The sequence below is a fragment of the Corvus moneduloides genome, chromosome 3, assembly GCF_009650955.1.
Source record: "Corvus moneduloides isolate bCorMon1 chromosome 3, bCorMon1.pri, whole genome shotgun sequence".
NCBI lineage: Eukaryota > Metazoa > Chordata > Aves > Passeriformes > Corvidae > Corvus > Corvus moneduloides.
The window spans coordinates 38,562,400-38,585,082 of NC_045478.1; the positions used below are offsets into that span (position 1 = coordinate 38,562,400).

A 22,683-nucleotide genomic window follows, 5' to 3' on the forward strand; every position below is an offset into this window, starting at 1 on the left:
TTTTGTGTTCAGGCTCTGCTGTGTGTTCTTCCAAACTGGTCCTAACTCCCTAAAAACTCCTTGAGGAAGAGAAGGGGAGAGAATAATTACGAATACATGAAGTTTTGCTCTTTGGTAAGAGCAAAAGTTAACTGCTTAAATAATTTCCTTTTTCTAGTGAAGGTGATGGGTATTAGCTGACTTTTGCTGTTAGGGAAATTTGTGTCAGCATAGACTGAGTACATAGTACTTGTGCACTCAGGTGGAAGATAGGAAAATCCCCACGTAAAGCAGATGTTGTAACCTCCCTCTGCCGAGGGTTTGTGTTGCATGCAGGCACAGGGAATAGCTGTGTGAAAGGCAGTGGAGGCTGAGCATGTAAAAGCAATGCTCATCTGATGATCAATTTTCAAAAAGCCTTCTCAGACCAGCCTTTTTCCTTGACTCCGTCCTGTTTCTCAACCACGGGAAAAGCCTTTAGGAACCAAAAGGGAAAAGCTGCATTGCCCTCCAGAGCAGTGTGTCTGCTGTGCTTCAATAAACCCTGCCGGGGGCTGTGACAGGCGCATTGCAGCACTCTGTATGGGCAGGAACTTCAGGGCAGCCCGACCACCTAGGAAGGGCTGCAGTTAAGGGAGGTGTTCAGACTTCCTCCCTCCCAGACAGCTGCAAAGTTGGGTGGTAATTACTTTATTGTAAAAGACTACCTCCACAACTTCCAGACATCCTCAGTAGACTGAGAAAGGATTACAGGCTTCACTTGCCTACTGAGGAATTGAAGTGCTGCCCTTGTTTAGCCATCAGTAGACTCCAGATGCTCCTACTTAGTTGCACTGGCATTTCAGCCTGGAGCTGTGAGGATGAAATCATTTCCATAAACCAGAGCTGCACTGGAGAGGGGAAGTCATGTTAGAAGAACCAGTAACTTACGCAGCCGTTTCCCCAGGAATGTATGTAAGAGATGTCAGGCTTGTTTTAAATATGTTCAGAGAGGGTAGGAGTCGTGTGTTTTCCAATTACAGTAATTGCAGAGTCACAGCAACACATCCTGCTGTGTCTAAGTGAGAGTCTGGTTCTAAATGCTGCCAGACAGTTCAGGAGAGGGAGGAGGAGGAGCTTATCAGATGCTGCCTGAACACACAACTTGGGAAACAAGGACAAAAACCTCAAGAGCTCAAATTTTTAGGATCACAGTGGAGCACTTGCAAAAGTTCCAAGACACAGGTAAAAAATTCCCCTGTTCTTCCCTGGAGCCCAAGCTCAGGGACCTGTTCAGTAGCATATACAAGCAGCTTTCTAGCAGCAGAGGAAAGCAAGACATTTCAGCAGAGGGGAATGCTGGACACCCCCCATCCTGAACCTCGCCCCATTTATCTCAAAAACACACTTGACAAATGAAAGGCAGCAGCACCAAATGTCTCTGATGTGCAAGAGGAGAGGGAGCCAAGTGCTTTGCTGTGTAGCTGGCCCCTGCCACCCCTCTGCTAACCTCACCCCAGGTAACTTTCACACCCCTGGAGGGTAAAACATTCCGAAATAAAGAGAAACCAGCCTCAACAGTGTGTGGCCTTTAATCCCCAAATGTGCAGGCAACATGACATTAAAACAGTAAAATTAATAATGGCTGTTTCTTCCCTTTAACTAATAACAAGTTTGTAAGGTTAAAGTCACATTTGCTGTGCTACATATGGTTTCTCAGAATCAAATCTTTAATTCTGTACTTGGTGCTTCATCTTCTTCAGCAAGGAGGGTATGAAGGTTGAACAGTTAAAAACACAAACTAAACTGGTCATAAATTTAATTTAGTTCACCTTTCTTTCTTCAGAAGCTGGACTCTGCAATCAGTCCTACCTTCCTGGAAAGAGCTTAAACATCACTGAATCTGGAACCAACATCAGCAACAACTGAGACATCCTCACATACCTTAGCTGAAATACAGATTTCAACTGGAAAATTAAATTCTACAACTGTCTGCACAATAATAACCTTTTGCAGACACTCCAGAAAACCTTCACTGTCTGCAGTGTTCACTTAAAGAAAACAGGACCAAAAAACCCCAAAGTGCCAGTGTCTGTAGTAGTTCTGAAACCCTTTTTACAGTGTAAAGCCTCACCTCTGAACTAACTGTATCATATTCTTAGGTAGCCACATCTTTCAACAGAACTGCTGCCAAAAAACAGACCTGAATGCAAGTTAACTCTTACTAAAATAATTTTCCAACCCTTAAGAGTTAAAGATGCTGTTCTTTGACACCTCTTTACACTACTGCATTACTGGTTTCAAACACCAACTTTGTAATTTTTCTTTTATCTTGAAGCCTACAACAGCAATAAACTCTAGAAATAGGCCAGGTGCCTGTAAAAGCCATTCATTCTCACATTTTTCATCACTGAGAATGACTTCTAACACAAAAGTCACAAGCACTGGTTAACATGAGCATAAACTCAATACTTTACCAGCCTCCATTTTTCTCCCTACTGTGGAATCAGAAAGCTTAAATCCCTCCCAGTTCCCAGCTCGGGAATGAAGAGAGCTTTCACAAAGCAGTTTCTAAGCAGAATCTGTGACTAGTCATGCTGTTCAAGAGCACACAAGCAAATCCCAAGTATCAGCACACAAGATTGCTTGAATCTCCTTCCTTTGCAACCTTGAAAAATGCTGAATCATCTCACAGCTATAAGCTCTCACGCCTAGACACAAAAATCAACACATGCTGCTTTTCAAGTACACAGCAGCAGATCTGCTTGGAAAGACATATACACATCAATACCTTAAAAACAGGTTAACCAAGATCTTTGGTTTCACTCTGTTAAGTTCCAATTAACTGTTCTCAGCTTGCGTGGCTTTTGGGTAAGACTGCAGTTACACACAAATAGCTAAAATATTCTGCACGTGGGCACCACAAAGTGTAGCGTCAGTGCAGTTACTGAATTGTACCCATTTCTCCTTGACTCAAAAGCCTTTGAAAAGGCTCTGCAAAGCAGGTTTGTTTTCAAGCACCAGCCAGCGCCTCACAGCACCCCAATTTCCCTACTTTTTCAACAGCCATCAAGCTGTCAACCATTTTCCTACTGAAGAGTATTACGTGTCTTGTTAGAACAAGCCTTTCATGTGTGATTCATCACACCAGATACTGGCACTGAGATTAGGAAAATGAGCCAGTTTGAAGTCCAAGACAGGTTAAAAAATGAAAAATTTCAAAGAATGCAACCTCGTTTCCAAAACAGGCGCAAATTAGGCATACCACAGCTGTGATACATCAGCACCTACGGTGCCATGCTTTTCATCTGCCACAAGACTGCTTATTATGCATCACTTTAGAGCAGTACAGGAATGGCTAGGTGCTAACATGACATCACTTCTTATTTATAAATCCTAATATCCCAAAGGAAAAGATAAGAACACAGGAAATACATGAGATATATCAGGATGCCAGAATTTGCACGGTGGTCCACCTAGAAGCAGTGGATTTTCCTAGCCTGGGCAACTTAATAAAAGGTCAAAAAGTGAGGAGCAGGAAGGAGAGGGACTGAGGACTCCAAGGCAGACAACAGAAATTGCAGCCCTTGGTAGTTTTATCTTCAGTGACAGAAGACCTGAGAGGGGAGTCTCTGACAGAGCAGAGATTTCTCATTTTTGGGATTCTGAAAATAAAGTAGAAATAATCCAAATATTTAGGTAAGGTAGGTTTCAAGAAAGTGAGCAGAAAATACTCGATACTTTGGCAGTCTGTCCAATTCTGCACCTTCAATCTCACTCCTAACTGAAAGAGTTCACCAAGAACCAGAGCTCAGCACAGGGTTTCTCTGATACTGTTAAGTAAGCATCAGCATGAGCCAATTACTGAGTACATCTACCAGCTTCAACTTAAAACTCCTCTGTTAATTTGAGATGGCACAGAGATCTATCACAGAGCAGACTTCCATTTCACCAGAAGCTGACAGTAAGTTAGAGAAGACAGCAGTTTATAACCAAACGATTACTCTGAAACTGCTTTCTTGTCCCCGAAGCAGGTAACTGAAGGCCTTTGGGAGCAGTACTTCCACCCCACAACACACAGATCTAGACTTGCCATGTAGGAACTTTGCAGTGATCCAGAGACTCAGCACTGCCCAGACAGCAGCAGCCAGCAGCAGTAGAGCAGTCTGTCAACAGCTGAATGCATCCAGCAAGCGCCTCAGCCCTTAACAGACATTACACACCTTCAGCTCCTGCAGTACCTACACTGTTCCAGCTTGCAGGACATGCACCTGCTCTATCTCATGAACAGATTTCCTTTAAATGTGTCATTGAAATCTGACGGAAGGCAAGTGCAGCTGCTGTTTGAGTCAGCTGCAAGTTACATCACCAGTTTCATGTCCATTCTGTACCAGACGTACTTCCTCAACACAAAACAATACAGCTGATCTAAGGAAGATTTCTCTGCCTCTGAAGAATGACCTGAGATTTTAATTCACCTTCTTCTCCTCATCTTAAACTGACCCATCCACTATTGCTAGTAAATAAAAGTTTTCATTTAAACACTCAGATTTAAGTTTATTCATACACAGCAAAAGTTCCACCTGCATATTAAAAACAAACAGATTAGAAGTAAATGTTTTATTCTTCCAACTAAATTCCAGTACTACAAGGGCAGTAAAACAATGATACACTGAAAAATTGCAGCAATAAACATTTGTTAAAGACTGATAGAATAAATAAAAACTACAAAAATGAGAAATCATATAAACCCATTCTTAACCCCCAAAAAAGTCATGGAATACAGAAATGCCCTCCTTCACTATTTCACAGGCAGTACTGTGGGCTATTTGCTTAAAATTGTCCTGGGATTACATTCTAATTTAACTGTGATTACAGCTTTGTTGTAGTGCACAGTTATGAAAACCACACTAACTTCAGTCAGAAGTGTCATTCTACATTTTTATTTACACAACCAGTGAAGGGCAACTTCTAGAACACCAGCTTTAATCCTTTACTTTTTCAAACTTATTAACATAAGAAGCCAAATCGTAATGATACAGCAAATGAGGCCACTGGTATTATTACAGGTAGCAAAGGTCCACATCCAGGTGGTACTGACATCAGGGAGCACTCCAAAACCAGTTGCTGCATAAGAGTGGTTGCCACTGACAAAAGCTTGAAATAACCTGTGTTCACAGGGGGGAAAAATATGGCATTGCTGCAAGTCTTTACTGGGATAGCTTGCAACAATAAAACAGGGTGTATAGGGCAGCCCACATATGCAGAAAGTGTGATTCATGAAACATCTGGAAAGAGAAAAAAAAAGAGTTAGTGACAGAGGTAACAAATGTCAGCTCTATGCAAACCTGCTATGGTAGTATCAGAACTGGTTTCAAAATGAAAACCCCAGCATGCTGTGGGAAAACAGTTCTAGATGTTTTAAACACAAGCTGCGTTTTCTCTCACACATTCCTTTCAACCTCAGTATTCCGTATCATCAATTTCGAGTATTTTACCTTGGGGCCTAGCAGCTTAACAGCAAACAATGGCCATTTAAATTATTGAACACTTGGTAATTCAATGCTACTACAGGGATCAGAAGAAATAGATACTCACAGCTGGCAGGCTGTTCTCCATATCGTCGCATGATCTGATCATGCGTGAACTTCACAAATGCGTCATATTGTTCTGCAAGGATGAAGCATTACAAGTGTGAGTATTAAGTTTAACTCAAGCTGAAAAATACTCAGGGCTAATTTTTATACACAGAAATCATCCAAGTTAAACACACCCCCAACTAGCAGTAGTTTTAAGTAGCGTTATACAGTTCATAGCTGCCGTTTCTTTTTTTTCCTCCAGAACAATCCAGCAAATGTCCCCTTAATTAAAAGACTTTCCCTTACAAACTTCTGTGAATGAGGAAGATAGCAATAAACTCGAAGAGAATTATGCTGCACATAACAAAGACCTCAATATACCTCACACCTGGTGAGTATCACACATTGTATTTTGAACAAATGAAGTCTGCCCAATTTACAGATCCATAACGGAGGCAGAGTAGTTAAGGAAAACATGGCATAGAGGCCAGTGCTAGGGTTGGAAACATAATCTGTCTGTTTCTATCACTACCAGATGTAACAAAATTAATTTAATGAAATGGAAACACAAAAGTACAGGAAAGGGATTTGCTACAGAGTTACAAAATCTTTTTGATGACCACCGAAAAATCAAAAGCAAACAAGAAACTAAAAGGATGAAATGCTAAGTGACTAACTTTTGAGTAATTCCAATCACAAAAGTAGCTACTATGGGAGACACACAGTTGACTGTGGACTGCATGAAAACAGTTACTGTGTCATTTGAAATGAAATTTTGATATGAAACATACTTGGCTTTGAACTAAGCACTGTTATTTCCCAGAAAGGTTACTCTTTCTATACACACATACATACAAATACATTCGCAATATTTTATTCAGTTTTAATACTGCACTCATCAGCAGGATATCACCTTTCAGAATTAGGAAATTGAACAAGGAGAGTAATATCTACCAGATGCCGCTCCTCTCCATTCCCCTTCCTCCCTTGTGGGAAAATACATGTGCAGCAATGTGGGGTGTTCTGAGAAAAGGGCAAGGTCAAAGAAGGCAATCTTCAACCAAAAATGCAGTTAGATTTGTAGTGGTTCCTAGTCCCACAGGTTTGCCCCAATAAAGTCCCCATCCTCTTGCAGGGATGAGCTTCACCTTTGAAGTAAACAGGGTATCAGTAATCAGCAAGTAGTGCAGCAGCAGCAGCCCAAAGTACGGAGCGGACCCAAAGATCTGAGGACATTCATCCCTGACCAAGGGGGAGTGGGATCATGGCAGCCAGCCCCCCTCTGCCCACAAGCAGGACCTGTTTCACTGCAGTTCTGACCAGCGGCTTTTCAGCAGCCATGCAAGGACTTCAGCCAAACAACAAAAAACCACGAAGAGCAGACTGAAGGATCTAGTGCCCTGAAACCATTTCAAAAAATAACAGCAACTGGAACTTTTCCTAAAAGTATGTATTAGAGGCCAAAACTGAACTTGCAAATGCTCTTTTTTAAAGGTGGTAGTCAACATACACAGCTGCTTTTTAACATCATCCTTGTTAGAACTATGGCTTGGCAAATTATTTTAAAATCCAGTTACTAAAAAGTCCCTTTCTTGTGACATTCAGATTCAGAAGTTAAGCAATCCAAAGGTAGGAGCAGCCTATAGTGAACTACTTGAAAATTTAAGTGAACACTGCACAAATATTTACATCACTGTATCATATATAACATCCTAACAAAATATTTTAAGTCAGGTGACTAAATGACATGAACACAAATACAATTACAATACTATAAAAGGCTGTTTTTCACAGATTCTTTAAAACCTTTCAAGCTAGCGTTTCGCTAAGGCGCTTCCAAAACCCAGTTTGTGCTAACACAGCAGTTTCAGGTAACAGAGGCAGAAAGAGAAATCAGGGCATTACAATGATCTGAGTTTTCCATTTACCCCACATTTATTCTGCATGAAAAGCAACTTTGCTTGCAAAGAACATGGAAGAAGGAAAGAATAGGCAGTATCTGGCTAACTACCTACATGACAACTCTGATTCAGAAAATATCCAAGATGCAAACATTAAGTCATTTGAAAGAAGCTATTCAATTGAGATTTATTATGGAATTTCCAGTTACATTTCCTTTGACTTCACTTTCGTAAGAAAGAGTATCACCTTACTGCACAAAGTTTAGAAAGGGATATAACCATTCTGTCAGCACACAATCATAACTGGCCTTCTACGTGAGGAATTTCTAAATTCTTTTGTCAGTCTCTCTTTCTAAATTCCCATATAATGTTGAAAATGTATTACTAGCTTAATATATGTGATGCAGTAACATGATCTTCCTAACTGCTCTTTTGGTGAGCACCATGGCAAGAACAAGTAAACCTAAAAATCATCTCACTAAACCACAACTGCCCAGATAGAATTCAATCCCCTCCCTTTCCCCAAAAAAAACCCAACAGTGCTCCCTTTGGGACTGAAAGACAGTGCACATGTAAGGAACTTGACAGAGGGGCTTCCTGTTTGTAGCTTGTACTCCAAAAGTGTCTGGAACAAATGTAAATCTATCTGGTCTTCAAATGGTTATGATGCCTGTTAAATGAAATGCCATTTAAGAAAATACTAGAAATGACCCAATTCCTAATACACATAAATTAGGAGAAAAAAGTTTTATGGAGTCCTAATTAATCACGCTGAAGCAGATTAAGAAAAACACTGAAATGGAACACCAGGCCCAAAGCAGCAGAAGTATTCATGGCTCTAGTTATAGTTTTAAATAGATGTAGATTTAAGAGGGACATACAACTATAGCAATTTCTTACACAGAAATGGCAGATCAGCAAGTGTAGAACATGAACAGAATCTCAGGTGCAGAGACAATACTATCACAAGCAACCCACAAGCCTGGTGATTTTCCACATGTGCATGCTTGTAAAGGTTTTATTCCCACACCTGAAGAGACCTGCCAACTTTAATTCTGATGTGTTTGCAGGACAGAAGCAGAACAGCAGTAGGTACTCAAAACCAATGCTGCAGAACAGTGTGCTCAGATTTTTATTATCATCACACTAAACATTAAATTAGACTCCAAATAGTATTGTGAAAGCACCTAACTCTGAATGCACAAGAATTTAGGTGCTCAAATGCTAACAAGAGGCTTAGAAGTAAAAGACCTCAAAAACTGAAGAAAGGTCATATTTACAATGCTGACATTAGCATGATCCTTATGGAAAGATAAGTTGGCATCAGGTGCCAAGAATTTCAGCTGAATTGTGAAATACAAGAATTCAGCATGGAGCATCAGAAAAGCAGTTGAACTGACTCTCAAGCAGATACCAAACACTGCTGGCACCAGTGTAATGGTAAGTACTGGGAAGAGAAAGGGAAATCTTAGCTACTGTCATCTTGCCAGATTCCAGAAAAAGGAAGTCAGTTCCCAAGCAGGAAAAAAAAAAAAAACAAAACAAAAAAACAGTCCTTCAAAAAGAGTTCTAAAGGCAGTCTTTCTGGAAGGAGAAAAAGAAAAAAATAAGAAAAAGAAAGAAAAAAAAGAGGAAACTACCAATTCAGACACAATAGCGAGAGAAAGTTCTAACTGAAATAAAACCACTGTCTGCACTGACTAATAACAGCTAGGAGTCATAGTTTCTATCCAAAGCAGCACAGAAGGAAAAAACCTATTAAAGGGAGTAAACATCGTTTTTTTCTGTCATGTATGCAACCCCATTCCTTCATCAGACTAGGTCAGAAAAAAACATACACTGTAACAAAAATAAGAGAAGTTTTAGGCTTTCAAACTCACTCTGACATATTATTCTGAACTGTATAAGATACCTGCAAGTTTTGTGGTCAAAATTTCTTCATACTCTTCACGGATTTTCTCTTCACGTTCTTTCAGCAAACGTTCACAGATCATTCCAACTTGTCTGAGAGTAAACAGGGGCTGTTCTTTTTTCAATGGTGATGATGCTGCAGATGAAGTACCTAAGATTAAATATTTGGGCATACCAATTTACAATTACAAATAGATCAGAACACGTTTTTTATAATCAGTTTTTTCACACCTTCCACATTAAAGGAACTTTACAAAACATTTGAAGACTTTCTCTGCTGTTTGATCCTCCTAATCACTATTGAAGCAGAACTGGATGCTCAAAAGGAAGACATCTGCAATGGACAACAAGTACAGCTATCAAACCCCCAAGAGTGTTACACAAACCATGCGAACACCATTTACATGGCAGTGTCCATGTACAAATTTAAGCTTCTATTTTATATAAAAATTACAGTACAGTATTACAGTGTATTGGTGCAAAGACAGATGCTTTTGCAAAAGCCTATTACAGTATCAGCAACAGAGCAGACAGGATGGTCTCCTGAAAACGATGCCAGCTTTCTGTCCTACCAATTCTTAAAATGAAAAGCTACCATCTTCCAGACCAATGCTATTATTGCCAAAAAAGTAACCAAGGGGGAAAACTATTTACTCAAATGGAATCTGACAAAATAACAGAATATAGCAGAATTACACACAATTTATGGCCAAAAAAACAACAGTAACTGGTGAGAAGGTGCCATAAAACACCAAGTAACTAGAAGAAAATGTTTACACAAGCAGAGTCTAAGAAAACATATGAAAATTACACAGAATTATCTGGGTACCTGGCAAAGCTGGTCCAGTATGGAGAAATGCATGTGGCTGTGCATCAGTAGAACAACAAGGATCTGTCTGCTGGAAGCTATTTTCTAAATGTCTTCTCTTCTGCATGCGTTTGTACTCCTGTTTTATGTTGTACAGAATTTGTTCTAAAAAAAAAAAAAAAAAAAAAAACAAAAAACCCTGAAAGAATCATCTTTACATTTCACCATTTTGCTTGATTTCCATTCAAACATCAAATGCTGTAGATAAATAACAGATGATAAAAGATACACAGACTCTTAAAAAATGACCTGCAAAACCCACAATGTTTTACCTAAGACATAAAACAATTAAACTAATTAAAAGAAAGGTAACCCAGACTGTTTTCACCAGGAGAACACTAGCAAAAGTGCTCTTAGTTAAGGTCAAGTATTGGCACCAGAGTACTGCTAACAATAAAAACCCAGCATCCTAAAATTTAGGAATACACATAGATAAAAACTTGACTGTAAAACTTATACTGGTATTAATTATCTTCGCTTCATTTATTTAATCTGCAATTTAATCTTTCACCCACACACAGCATTTATCACTCATGCAGTTAACAGTAACAAGAGACTCTAGAATAAAACATCCACATGAATTACCATTCCTCTCTGTAGGTTGAGTGGCCTACAGGCAGCATACTGAAGAGGAAAACACAATTTAGGCAATATGCATTAAGTGCCTACTGCTTAAAATATCAAAGAACTGGAAGCTGACAAAATACTAAAGCTTTCCAGAACATTTCTGACAGCCTCAAATTAATCCAAATAAATACAGTGGATGGATCAACAGTCTTTTTCAAAGCAGTATGGCAATATGTAGTGCAGCTTTTGATTGCAATGAATAAAGTACAGCAAATTATTTTAATAATCCCATCTCCATTGTAAAATCATAAAGGAAGAACTAATCCTTGCAACAGAACTACCAATCCTGTGTGCATTCTCTCTGAAATTCCACACCAAATGGCTCTCAGGTGCATCAGTGGCCTAACTCCATATCCTCTGGCAATGTAAAATATTCAAGAAAAAAAAAAGTCATTTTCCATTTTTTACATGAGACCTTCCCATAAAGAAATTTCCAAAGATTCTCATCCTTTATGAAACTCTTACTTTTAATGCTCAGAGGCATTTAAAAAAAAAAAAAATCACCTGCAGGATTGACTTCCACTTAGACTGCTGGACTTTTTACCAAAGACAGCTTTCCAAAACTCAGGTACATACAAATCCATGGGGTCATGTCAGAGTTGCAAAGGACTCCACTCAGAACCTTCCTGTTTCTGGTTCTCATTTTGCCAATACAATACCATGAAAACGTAAACCAACTTTCATGTTTGTAATCCGTAGGCTACTGAAGTTCCGTACCTGAACATTTTCTAGTAAGGAACCATGTGATGCAGGTAACTTCAGCTACCACCTTCTTCAGTCAGTGGCTGAAGCCTCTGCTAGACCAAGTGGAAGCAAACCCTTAACAATTCTCACTCAGTTCAGATGTTTAAATACTGTCATGGTTCAATTCCATGAGTCAATCTAGATATTTCCAATTTATGAAAAGAGAGAAAACTGTTTCCAGTCAACAGGAGCGTCAGCAAAGGAGCTTCTTCGATTTTGTCCATTGATTAAGGACTTAATACCTTTCCAGTCCCATGCCTGCAGTTGTACAATTTTTAACTCTCTACTGGGATGTCAGTAATATGGTTCAAAGAAACAGCAAATGCAGAAGATGTAATAAAAAAGCACAGCATGTAAATTAAGAGAAGGAACCACCAGAAAGTGGTGGGGGGTTGGGGGGAGGGGGGGAAGGAAGTACTCAGAGGGGATAGAAGATTCATACTTTCTGTAGGACAAGATGCACTCCAGTATGGTACAAAAGTACATAAATCATGTTAAACCAAGATGCAGTCAGGCTTCCAAAATTAAACAGAATCCCATGTAGAGTTTGTCATGTGCACACACACATCAGTCACAGAACAGCCTAACAATATTTATCTTCAATGGCATTATGATGGTAGAACAATACTTCTCCTCAAAATCAAGTGCTGTTCTGGCTGCAGTGATACTGCATAATTCTGAATGGGAACCAAATTAGCTCAAAGGATCACATCTGTCCTAAAGCACGTTCACACTATGAAAAACATGACTGCACATATTCACACGGCATTTGTATTAACAGAAGAACATAACAGACCATGATCATCCTTCGCTATGACTACTCTGTCCTGGCCATACTTTCCGAACTCCATGTGAACTGCAAAAACGTCAGCTAAATTTCAGGTGTAACAACTTGGATAAAAATATTTTCTACAGTTCTTTCTTTTATCTTTTTGCAGAAACATTCTCAAACCACATTAACCACCAAAAGCATTAAGGACAAAAAAAGTAAACAGACTCTGGTCAAATGATAAAACTGCAAGAGTTAAATCAACAATCATACGCCATGTTTCCTCCAGTCCTAACAACCCCTGGAAACTAAACAAGCAATAATTTAGAAGAAATGTTAAAATACCAGCCAGAATAGAAGGAGCAAAAGCAATGGGGGCGTGTGTGTGGAAAACAGGGAAAGGAGGGAGAGAAATCAGGTGTGGACTTTGGGAAAACACTAACAACTGGAATAGAAAATTAAGATTTGTGCACCAAAGATACATGATTCTATTCCAAATTATACTGAATTATGGACAAGGAAGTCTCAATGATATCACAGCAATTTAATCTACTTCTAATTTGGCAACACTTTAAACTGCCACCTTCAAATCTTGCTGCCAAAATCACAAATCTCAAGAAGCACTACTGACAGATATTGGGAGATCCCCATCCTAACAAAATCAGTTTGACAGTTTGCATTACTGTGACTTCAGCTAAAGGTACAGAACTAAGCAAAGTGGGCTAAAGGAAGAGACTATTTAAACATGACACTGCCTACATTGCAAACACCAACCAGAAGAAAAAAGCCTGAAATGTTAAGCACTGACTAAACACTTGATAAGCATGTCCAGAACCTGGTTTGGTAAATGGTATTCTTCTATTCGGAATAACTTAGAAGATTTAAGGCACTATTGCCTCACCACAGGACTGGACTATAAGCTGTACTCAGTACCTTTCTGATAGGAGGCATAGAGACTGAAAATGACTCATCTCATACTTCTCGATTTCCACCAGTTATAAAATAGAGATTAACAGTCAAGAAACACAAGTTTAACATAGCACCAAACTTTCAGTGACTTCTCACATGAACGATCAGACCAGGAATGCTTCAATTAAAGCAGGCACGTTTTTGTATCAGCAAAGACTAAGTAGATATTAACTTACAGTACCATAAAATCTTAAGACTTAAAACAAAACTACTTCACTGTGAAGTGAAATGTAAGCCTGTGAATACTTATGACTCATTCTAAATGAAAATCTGAATGCCAAATTAAAATAATCTAGTACAGTAAGAAAAACTGCTTAAATGCACCAAGTTACTTCCACCGCTTACAGTTCTGTTTCGTAATTCCACAAAAATACTTTTAGAGCATCTCAGCACTTGCAGGAAGCCATGAAATATTAAGGTAGTGCAAACCAGACAACTTCTGAACACCACCTATATGGCAGACATCTAACTGTAAAGACTTTTAAAACTCTGACCCAGTTAAACAAAACTTAGAATTAGTAGATCCAACCTAGTATTGCTTCCACAATACATTCCTGCTTTTTCAAGTTCAGTTTTTTAACTTCTCTTGCTTCCAATTAGTTCTGACTATTCTCTCTGCAGTGCGTAACTGAATTAAAGCATGCACTGAACTGGTGTCAAACACAGGACAGTTTTTTTTATGTGCTCCTCAGTGTGGAGGACCAAATTGTCCTTTAAAATGATGACATGCACTTTAATTAACCAATTATTTTATATATAAAAACTCACTCATTAAACAAAATTTAGTCTGTGAGTTTCTCTAAGACTATTAAAATTTAAGTGAGAACTTGAATCACACATATTACAACTTATTACATATTTTAAATAAAAGCTTTCATCCATCTTGAACATATGCTGAAGTTCAAATCAGATATTGTACATCAGACAATGATTTGATCTGAGACGACAAAAGAAATATATTTAATATGATGAAACACACATCACTGTGGCCTATCCTCAATTTCACTGTGCTCAGTGTTTCCTACTGGTTAGAGATGCCTCTGAAGGCACAGAGCTATTTAACAGGAAATACCAAGCAGAGGTGCTAAAAGTGAAAATCAGACTTGCTTAATCTGGTGTAGCAGCAAGAAAAAGCTACACTGCTAACACACCAAAATGAATCAGTACTTCATAAATGGCATTTCAAATTCAACAGGACTACGAATCTCCACCAGCTACACAAGAGTCTGTTTTATGCCCTCTTCTCTTTCAGGTTCAAGGCTAAGATAAAGAATGACAAGCAAAAACTGCTATTGTCTCACCATAACCACCAAAGGCATCAGGGATTCAGTCAAATATACCTGAATATAACAAAAAGCACGGATACTCTTTTTTTTTTTTATCCAGAGCTGTGTACTGAGAGCATAAAGTTCAGTACATAGGCTCATTAAAGTTTGCATTCAAGTCTTTCAGAACTTGAGATGCTGTTTGGAGAAGGAAGATTTCCAGATGAAGAGAGGATGAGATATGAACACGGCAAATTAGAGTTCAAGTTTGATAGTGAAATATGATTGTCACACTAATGGATTACAAAGCCAAATATTCATTTCCAAGGATGATGCAGTCTTCCTACTTCCTTTAATCCATGATAAGAAGTTAATCTTTTGCAAAATTCTGCCATCTAATTGCGTCATCCTGACCTGTAATTACCTAGAAATTATGTACAAAGGAAACAGCAGTTCAATTTAAAAAGGTTACAAGACAAACAATTATTTTCTCCATTCTAGTAACTGCTTATCAACTATGAAGGTGCTGATTGTTTCACCTGGACGATTTTCTTCTTTGGGTTTGATTTTTAAACTATCAATCTCTCATCACAGTTCCTGGCTTCTCTCACTTAGCTAAAGGAAAATTCAGCAAAACACACAGGAAGGTGACTCAATGTACTGAAATCAGACTAGCAGTCTTCCTGGCCTGAAATGGAACCTTTAGCTCAGGTTTCAGTTTGCAATGTCACCATTCAACATATGCATTCCAACTTGAACCATGCTTGAGATTTGTTCTAAGTAATCAATTAGATATTATCCTGATGTCAATGGCATACATCTTCAGAGATTTCAGTTCTGTTAAAGCAAAACTGCTCCACTATCCTAGTTCAAACTAACATACAATATTTCCATTAGGCCTTCACCCTTATTCAACACTAATGTTGAATGATGTTACCATACTCCTACTTTTGGTCTCCCCACCCGACTACTGACAAACAATGTTAATTTTAAGATGCCAGTTTCCCCTAAAGGCAGCACTACAGCACAGCAATGGGTAAAGGTATTCCTCAGGGGGTTTTTCCTACTTAACTAGAGAACCCTAGCAGAGACATAAATTAAAACAACTCTTACCCTCTTGCTTTGGTCTCAGATATCAACCACTCCACTTACACTTTTTAATCAGGCATGTTAAAACGTTAGTAAAACAAGGTATACTCTTGGAAACCATGCTCCCCCTCAGAGGAGCATGCTCTAAGCCCAAGAAAAAACACTGAGAATGGGTACATGCTGACACCTCACAGCCACTGGCTATAGCTACAGCACAGACAGAAGCAGCTTGCCACGGACTGGGGCACAGAGCAGGCCACCTCATGAGACCCTATTACTCCAGGTTCCAGGCTGACAAAAGTTCTGGTTCTCCCACAGGCTGGATGCTCACATACGCATTAGCTAATTCTACAAATGTGTTATTTCAGGCAGTCCCAGTTCTCCTGATCAAGGGACTGAGGAATGAAAAATAAATCAAGCAATGCAAAATGTATTAGGCACAGCAATTAGATCTTTCCCTTCACATAAAAAATTGTCACATTGCATTTATCAGACTTGCCATTAAAACAGAAAAAAACTTCTTCAACATTTTATGACATCTACAACCAAGGGTATTCAACGCTTATAGACACCACAGGCATCTATACAGAATTTCTCATATAAATTAAACTATGAAGTCCAGATGCAGCTATTATGTGACTTCTTTTAAGGGGTGGGAATGTTTTGTTTTGTAAAATCCTAATGATTTCTGCAAAACTGGAGCACAATGAGAAACCTGGCATCTCACCAAGATAATTTAGCAATAAATACACATGTGGATAAGCTAACAAAACAGAAATTATGGAGAAAGAGCAGCACTACTAATATGTCACATTCCAAAGCCACTGGATCTGTTCATTTAAAAGCCAAACCTATGCTTGGCCATTGCCTGACCAAGTTTCAGACAGAAGTAGTTCAGTTTGCTCAAGAGGGCAACTCAAAGGTCATAGGAGGACAGCCCACAGGGAAAACTAACAGTTCTTTCTATACAAAAAGGTCAAAGGCATTTTCTTGCATTAACTTTGAAAAACTGTGTCAATTAGATAAATCTTTTTCCAGACTCTTCTGCAAAAGAAAAAGGACCTATTAAAGGCAAATTTATCTACCTTCTGTTTTGTAAAGAGTCCCTCATAAGAGGCCTGTTCTCAACAGCTCCACCCACTAGGGTTTTTGGTTTGCAACATTAGTTAGTTGCTGGGGAAGTGTTGAGGCAGATGAATGTTTCAGATGGAGAAAAAACTGCATGTCCTAAAGTCTGTGGATTTTTAAGTGATTTCATTAACTGTTTTTAAATGCAACATTCTTTTTGATTGCATGAAGTCCTTACAAGTTAACCTCTGATTTTGGATGGAGTGTGAAAAAAAGCTACTGATCTCAGTTTGTCTTCAGAGTTTCTATGTACCAGGACTTAGGGGATTTAAATCCCTAAGATCAACATTATTTCTCCCTTCTGTCCTCCCATCTCTTTCAACCATTATTTCCCACCGTAGCTTCAATCTCAGAAAGATTCAGACATGCAGGCTTTCAATAACTCACCTGCCTTTGAATTTAAAAAATTTAAGTGTAGTTTTTTCTTTTTTTTTTCCCCACTTGCAAACAACCTGTCTGTCATCAGGGTAAAAACTGCAAACAATGACTCCAAAACATCCACTGGAGAAGAGAGAAATAATATTGCCACTGCCTTCTCCTTTCACCCTTGAATTCATTTAACAGCTTTGAAACAGAAAAGCACCTTTTGGACTTCAGAAGAAACCCAACAAGTGTATGCATAACACACAGGCAGCATCCAGACCCAGGTGCAGTTATTCTGGTTACATAGAACAGCCTCATTTATAGGTAGAACTTACGTGAAACTAAAACTCATCTGTAGTTATTTAAGCAGTAGAAATATTTTTAAGAGGAGCCACTGTTTCAAAACTAAACCAGTTTTACACCAGGCAGGCATGTTCTGCACTGCTTACAGTGAACACAGTTTTAAAAACATCATTCTACATGCAAATAATGCTATTCAAAAATTAGCAAACATATTCATGAGTATGCTCAAGCCAGTAAGCACAATTCCATAGAAAGTAGACTGTAAAAGCCACAATTACAGTTTGGCTGCCAAATTCACCAAGAAACTGGAAGTGACCTAACAGCTGTACAAATAACCACAAAATATTAGAACACTCTTGTGAGAGAGAAATTTCATCTTGAATAAGCCTACCCTCTCTCAAACAGACATTGGTTATTTGTCTATGACCACTCCATGCAGACAGCTGTTTTCTCATCTGACTACCACACTGTATTCTCAAGTTCTCAGTACACCCCTCAATCAATTGGTATTCTGCTTCCAGATAATTCATTTCTGAAATGATAAATGATGTGATAAGAAGTCCTGGTGCTGACATGGTCTCCACCATGTGAAGTTAAACACTACCAGAGTATCAGAAGAAAAATGTTTAAGCATGAACTTAAAATCAAGTCTAAGCACCTGGTCCTTTATATCCAGAGCTCTGATTTCATATGACAATTAATTTTCATTACACAGAATTCAGACAGATGCTTCTTAAGCGCTGGAAATCTAAGCATTACAGTAACAAGCTGAGAAAAGCCTAAGTCAAATCAACTGACTTCTGGCTATTGTTAATAAATTTCCCAACACAAAAACTAACACAAAATGGTGACTCAGTTGGGAACACTTTTTAAATTGAACTGGAATTCTTTTCACACACAGAGCAAGATTCATCTGACCCTAATGGAGACATCTGCATCAGAAATAGTCATGTAAACTCATTTTAGAGTCAATGGAAAGCAAGATATGTTTCTGCAGCACACTAGGCCCCAACCTAAGTCAGAGCTCTAGAATAAACCACCTGATTCTTCTAAGTGACTACCAGAAAAACTGCAAACTATTAGGTCAGATGTACATTTACAAAATTAGATCAATCACACACAATCCTTCAACAGACCCCTATAAAACGATGAGCTCTACTTTGCTCAGTTGAGGGTCGAAATGAAATACACACCATGTCATAATACCCCCAAATTCAATTTAAAGTAAAAGCTACGCAAGCTGATTAACAGATGCATTTATACAGCACAGTATAAAGATTTTATTTCTGTAACAGAAACCACAGAGGGAGCTTTTAAGCAAAAGCCATGTAAACATGCACAACTTATAAATGCTTCAAGTTTTCCTTAGAAGCATTCAAGTGCTGTAAGAGACATTTTGATTTACTGTGCTTCACTCTTCATTATATAAATTTTTTATACATAAAATACATCCTTGTCTGTACAGAAACCACCTTTTCACATGGATTGCCACCTGCACCTCTGGTTTTCTCAGGCGATAAAGGGGCCTGTGTTTGCTCAATTTCAATAACATTTTGGTTTTTAAGCCCTTCAGAATGGTTAGGGTAGGAGCTTAGGTATTACCTCAAATACTGCTGTAGATTGCTGAAAATTTTATTGATTTGTCTCCTTTCAGCAATACATATTTACTGACCAGACAATATCTATATTAAAAATTCATAACCTAAGCTCTCCAAATCCCAAAGAAAGAAACCAAAAGATCATTGCAAAGAAGCAACACTTATCCTTTAAAAGAATCAAATTAATTCTGATTTTAAATATCTATTTCAAAGTACATGTAATGCCTCACTGTACCAGGGAGTGCCATCCATCACAGCTCTCATCCCAGACCGCTGACTCATTCAAGATCTTTTCCTAGAGGTTCAAAAAAATATCAAGGCACTGATGCCAAATTTAACTCTGTATGCCCTCTGTATTTCCTCCATATCAATTTTTTATTATTTGATTAAAACTTGTTAAAAAATGTATTCTATGGTGCAGTTTTCCAAATTAAGAATATTGAAACAAGGCACTGTCCTACGTGGAGATGGCAATTTGAACATTCAAACTTAGTGCTTGGTAACCTGGAGCCAACTTTTGTTACAAAAGGGAGTACCAAACACAACAGCGGAAGGAATTCTGCTGCAACAACTGCAGAGGGCTTTTTTTTTTGCTGCACACAAAGGACACGGATACATCCATACCTCGGCGCTACAGCCGCTCATGGCCGCGAGCTGCACCGTCCCTGAGTGCATTGCTCGAAACTACCCACTGGACTAAGCACGGCACGGGCCAATCAATCCTGCGTGCTCAGCCAAGACTCGTTCCTTTCTTCTCTCCCTACTCGCTGCTAAAAAGAACTCGGTTGATTTTTGACAACCATTACACAAGCAGACCTCGAGCTTTTAGGGCCGCCGGTTGACTCATCTCTCGCACCTTAAGAATGTAAAAGGGTTTCGTTCTTGCCCCGCGTCTCACAGACGAGGAGACCGCCCGATTCCATTTTATCTGCCCTGAAGGCAACTCTCACCCTTGTACACAACCGCTTTACGCTCGGTTTTCCTACAGAACTTTTAAGGATACCACAAAATGGGTTAGCCGGGACGATGGCCCGTATTAAGAGGCTGGGAAGTGGGATTACCCCTTTGTTTTATCCGCTTTTGCCTTTTCCCACTGGCGTTTTGCGGGTGATGGATGACAGACCAGCCTCCCCGCCCTACCCCCCTCGCCCTCCCCTGATGTCTGAGCGACGGGAGGAGGTGCCGCCGACTCGACCCACCGATAATGACTGCGAGGAAGGAATCGACTGGGGCCCCGCCGACTCCCCCACTCCCGACCCCAGCCCCACCTCGGTCACACCCCCGTCCCCTGCCGCCCCAGCGTTTCCGCAGCTTGACTCGCCCCTGCGGCTCTCCTTGCCACATCCAGGCACCCGTGGAACAGGAGGAAAAAAAAAGCCGGCCTCCTCCTTTCCTAGGATCGAACTTCCCCCAAACAGCACCCCCATCCCCCCCTTCCGCCGCTCGGGTCCCTTTCTCCAGTCTCACCCCCCCGCCTTCACCGACCCCTTTCCTATGGCCACCCGCCCGCATCGGCTCAACCCGCCCCCCCTTCTTCCTCCCCGTTCCTCCTCCTCCTCCCCCTCCTCTCCTGCTGCAAACGGCCATTTCTATTGTGTCTCTCGGTGCCAAGCCGAGCAGGGATCGCCCCGGCCGCTGCCAGTCGCACAGCCCAGCAGAAAATGGCTGGAGGGGGACGCCAGACCCACCCAACCCTCCCCTCTTCTTCCTCCTCCCCGCTTCCCGACCGCGTTCCCGGCCCCCTCCCCGCTGAAGTGCCCCCGGGGAGGGGGGGCTGCCGGGCACAGGGGGTGCCGCGTCTCTCACCTGTGGTGAGCCGGGACGACACCTCTCCGAAGGGCGAGGGCTCCATGCGCAGGTATTTCTGCGGGGAGGAGGCAGCGGCGGCGAAGGAGGAGGAGGCGGCTGAGGCCGGGGCTGACAATGGCGCACATCGCCTTCGCTTCGGGGACGCCGGGCTCAGCAGCGGGTCGAAATCCAGAGTCCTTTTCAAAGTGGCGCCGCAAGCCATGGCGCGGAGCGGCCAAGGGGGCTCCGAGTGAGGGGCAGCGGTGGAGGCAGCAGCAGCCGGCCCTGCCCAGAGGCGTCTTCCCCGCTGTCTGGAGCGGGCTGGGGGGGAGGGAAGGGAAAGGAGGGGGCGGCTGCGTCAGGGCCGCCTCCGCCGCCTCCCCGCCGGCCTCTCTCTAGGGAGCGGCCCCGGCAGCGGCAGCAGCAGCCCCGGCTCAGTCCGGCTGGATCTCCGCTCTCCCCGCCCGCTCCGCCCTGCCTGGCCGGGACAAATTCCGCCCGCGGCCGGTGGCGGGGCGCGAGCAGTGCCGAGGGGCGCGGTGCCGGTCCCAGGTGCGCGGTGCGGGGCGGCCGATGCGGGGCGATGGCGATGGCGGGGCCCGGGCGGCGGCGATGGCGGCGGCGATGGCGCTCCCGGCCGTAACCCCCGCACCAGCAATATGGCGTCAACAACAACGCCGCCGGTTCAAACGCCAACCCCCCCCCCCCCGCCGCGGAGGCTCACGGGACTCGTGGTTCCCCTGCCTCGGCCCCCGCCGCTCAAAGGCAGATGGCCACTGTGGAGCTAGGACTACGACTCCCGGCGTGCACCGCGCCGGCAGGGCAGGCTTCCGGGTTCTGGTTTAAATCCCCCCTGGGAGGGTGCGGGCTGGGGTGTGGATGGAGGACGCGGCGGGACCCCGAGGAAGGGTTGGCGGGCTCCCTTTGGGACGCGGGGACACAATGGGGGCGACAGTCCCGCCCGGCCTCCTGTTGCCGCAGGTGTCGAGCGGGTCTGGCGGCGGATGTACGTCCGCGTGGCGCTTGTCTGCATGTGAAATCGGGGGCAAAGTGCGTTTAGTGGCCTCCATGGTGAGGGCAGAGCAGGGAGCGTGCAGGAGTCCGAGGTGACAGCTAGGGATACGCATGGAAAGGCCTCACGATCTCGAGATCTGTCTCACGGCGTAGCTGAGTGGTTTCCTTGCAGTTGCATAAAGCACATTCTTGCTTAAGGAGGGTGGTGAGGGAAGAGGTTCAAAGAACTATAAAGCTGCTGCTGGAAGAGCACAGCTCTTTCCTGTGCAGCTTCCTGGTTTAAACAAACTGTGTTACAGGTCACCACAGTGGGAAAGCTAACAGAGGTTGATAACCCCCAAAATACATGTAACTTCCGGGTTTTCTGTATCTAATACTGTTAATTTAAGCATGAACACAAAAACAGGTTGTCTTTGAAAGATAACAATGGTGAATATGCCCTCATAAAGTTTTAACACTGGTGGTTTTTGATTGTGTTCTGAAGTATAAGCTAGGCTTTCTCTAAGGGCATAAAAATCCCCCACAAACCTTACCATCCTTTTGAAGCAGGATTTGCTGTACATGTTTGGTGTGTGGCACATACTGTTAATTAAGCCACAGGGACACCCAGTCAGTCAGTCTAAACACCAATCTGATTGTGCTGGCACTGTGGTTGTGCTGCTCTTGGGGTAGCCGAGGTTTCAGGTGATGGGGTGACCTAGCAGAGCCTTCCTTCTCAACAAATGATTTGTTTTCTGTGATAGATAGCTTGGGACAATGTTGGAGCAATTAGGGGAAGTTTACCTTACCTGAGTTGCCTTGGCCTAAAA

General features: G+C 41.6%; 1 protein-coding gene across 2 annotated transcripts; it reads right to left on the reverse strand.

Annotated features, from left to right (window-relative positions):
• Nucleotides 1-4,563: 4,563 nt before the first annotated feature.
• AKIRIN2 (akirin 2) lies at nt 4,564-21,516 on the reverse strand. Of its 2 annotated transcripts, none has more exons than XM_032105025.1 (5): nt 20,879-21,516; nt 10,179-10,322; nt 9,351-9,500; nt 5,557-5,628; nt 4,564-5,246 (listed from the first exon to the last, which is right to left on the reverse strand). In XM_032105025.1, exons 1-5 carry the CDS (start codon nt 21,081-21,083, stop codon nt 5,236-5,238), a joined length of 582 nt encoding a protein of 193 aa, XP_031960916.1. In that variant the 5' UTR covers nt 21,084-21,516; the 3' UTR covers nt 4,564-5,235. The 2 variants fall into 2 exon arrangements, with proteins under 2 accessions (XP_031960916.1, XP_031960917.1); XM_032105026.1 differs by having other exon boundaries at nt 9,351-9,485; nt 20,879-21,500.
• Nucleotides 21,517-22,683: the final 1,167 nt, after the last annotated feature.

What these genes read in the sequence shown, in the direction of transcription:
- AKIRIN2 (XM_032105025.1), bottom strand. Translation starts at nt 21,083, where the DNA reads ATGGCTTGCGGCGCCACTTTGAAAAGGACTCTGGATTTCGACCCGCTG. An exon ending in GTCGTCCCGGCTCACCACAG is followed by an intron (nt 10,323 to 20,878) that starts GTGAGAGACGCG and finishes TTTTTTTTTTAG; the next exon opens with AACAAATTCTGTACAACATA. An exon ending in TACTGGACCAGCTTTGCCAG is followed by an intron (nt 9,501 to 10,178) that starts GTACCCAGATAA and finishes ATTTAATCTTAG; the next exon opens with GTACTTCATCTGCAGCATCA.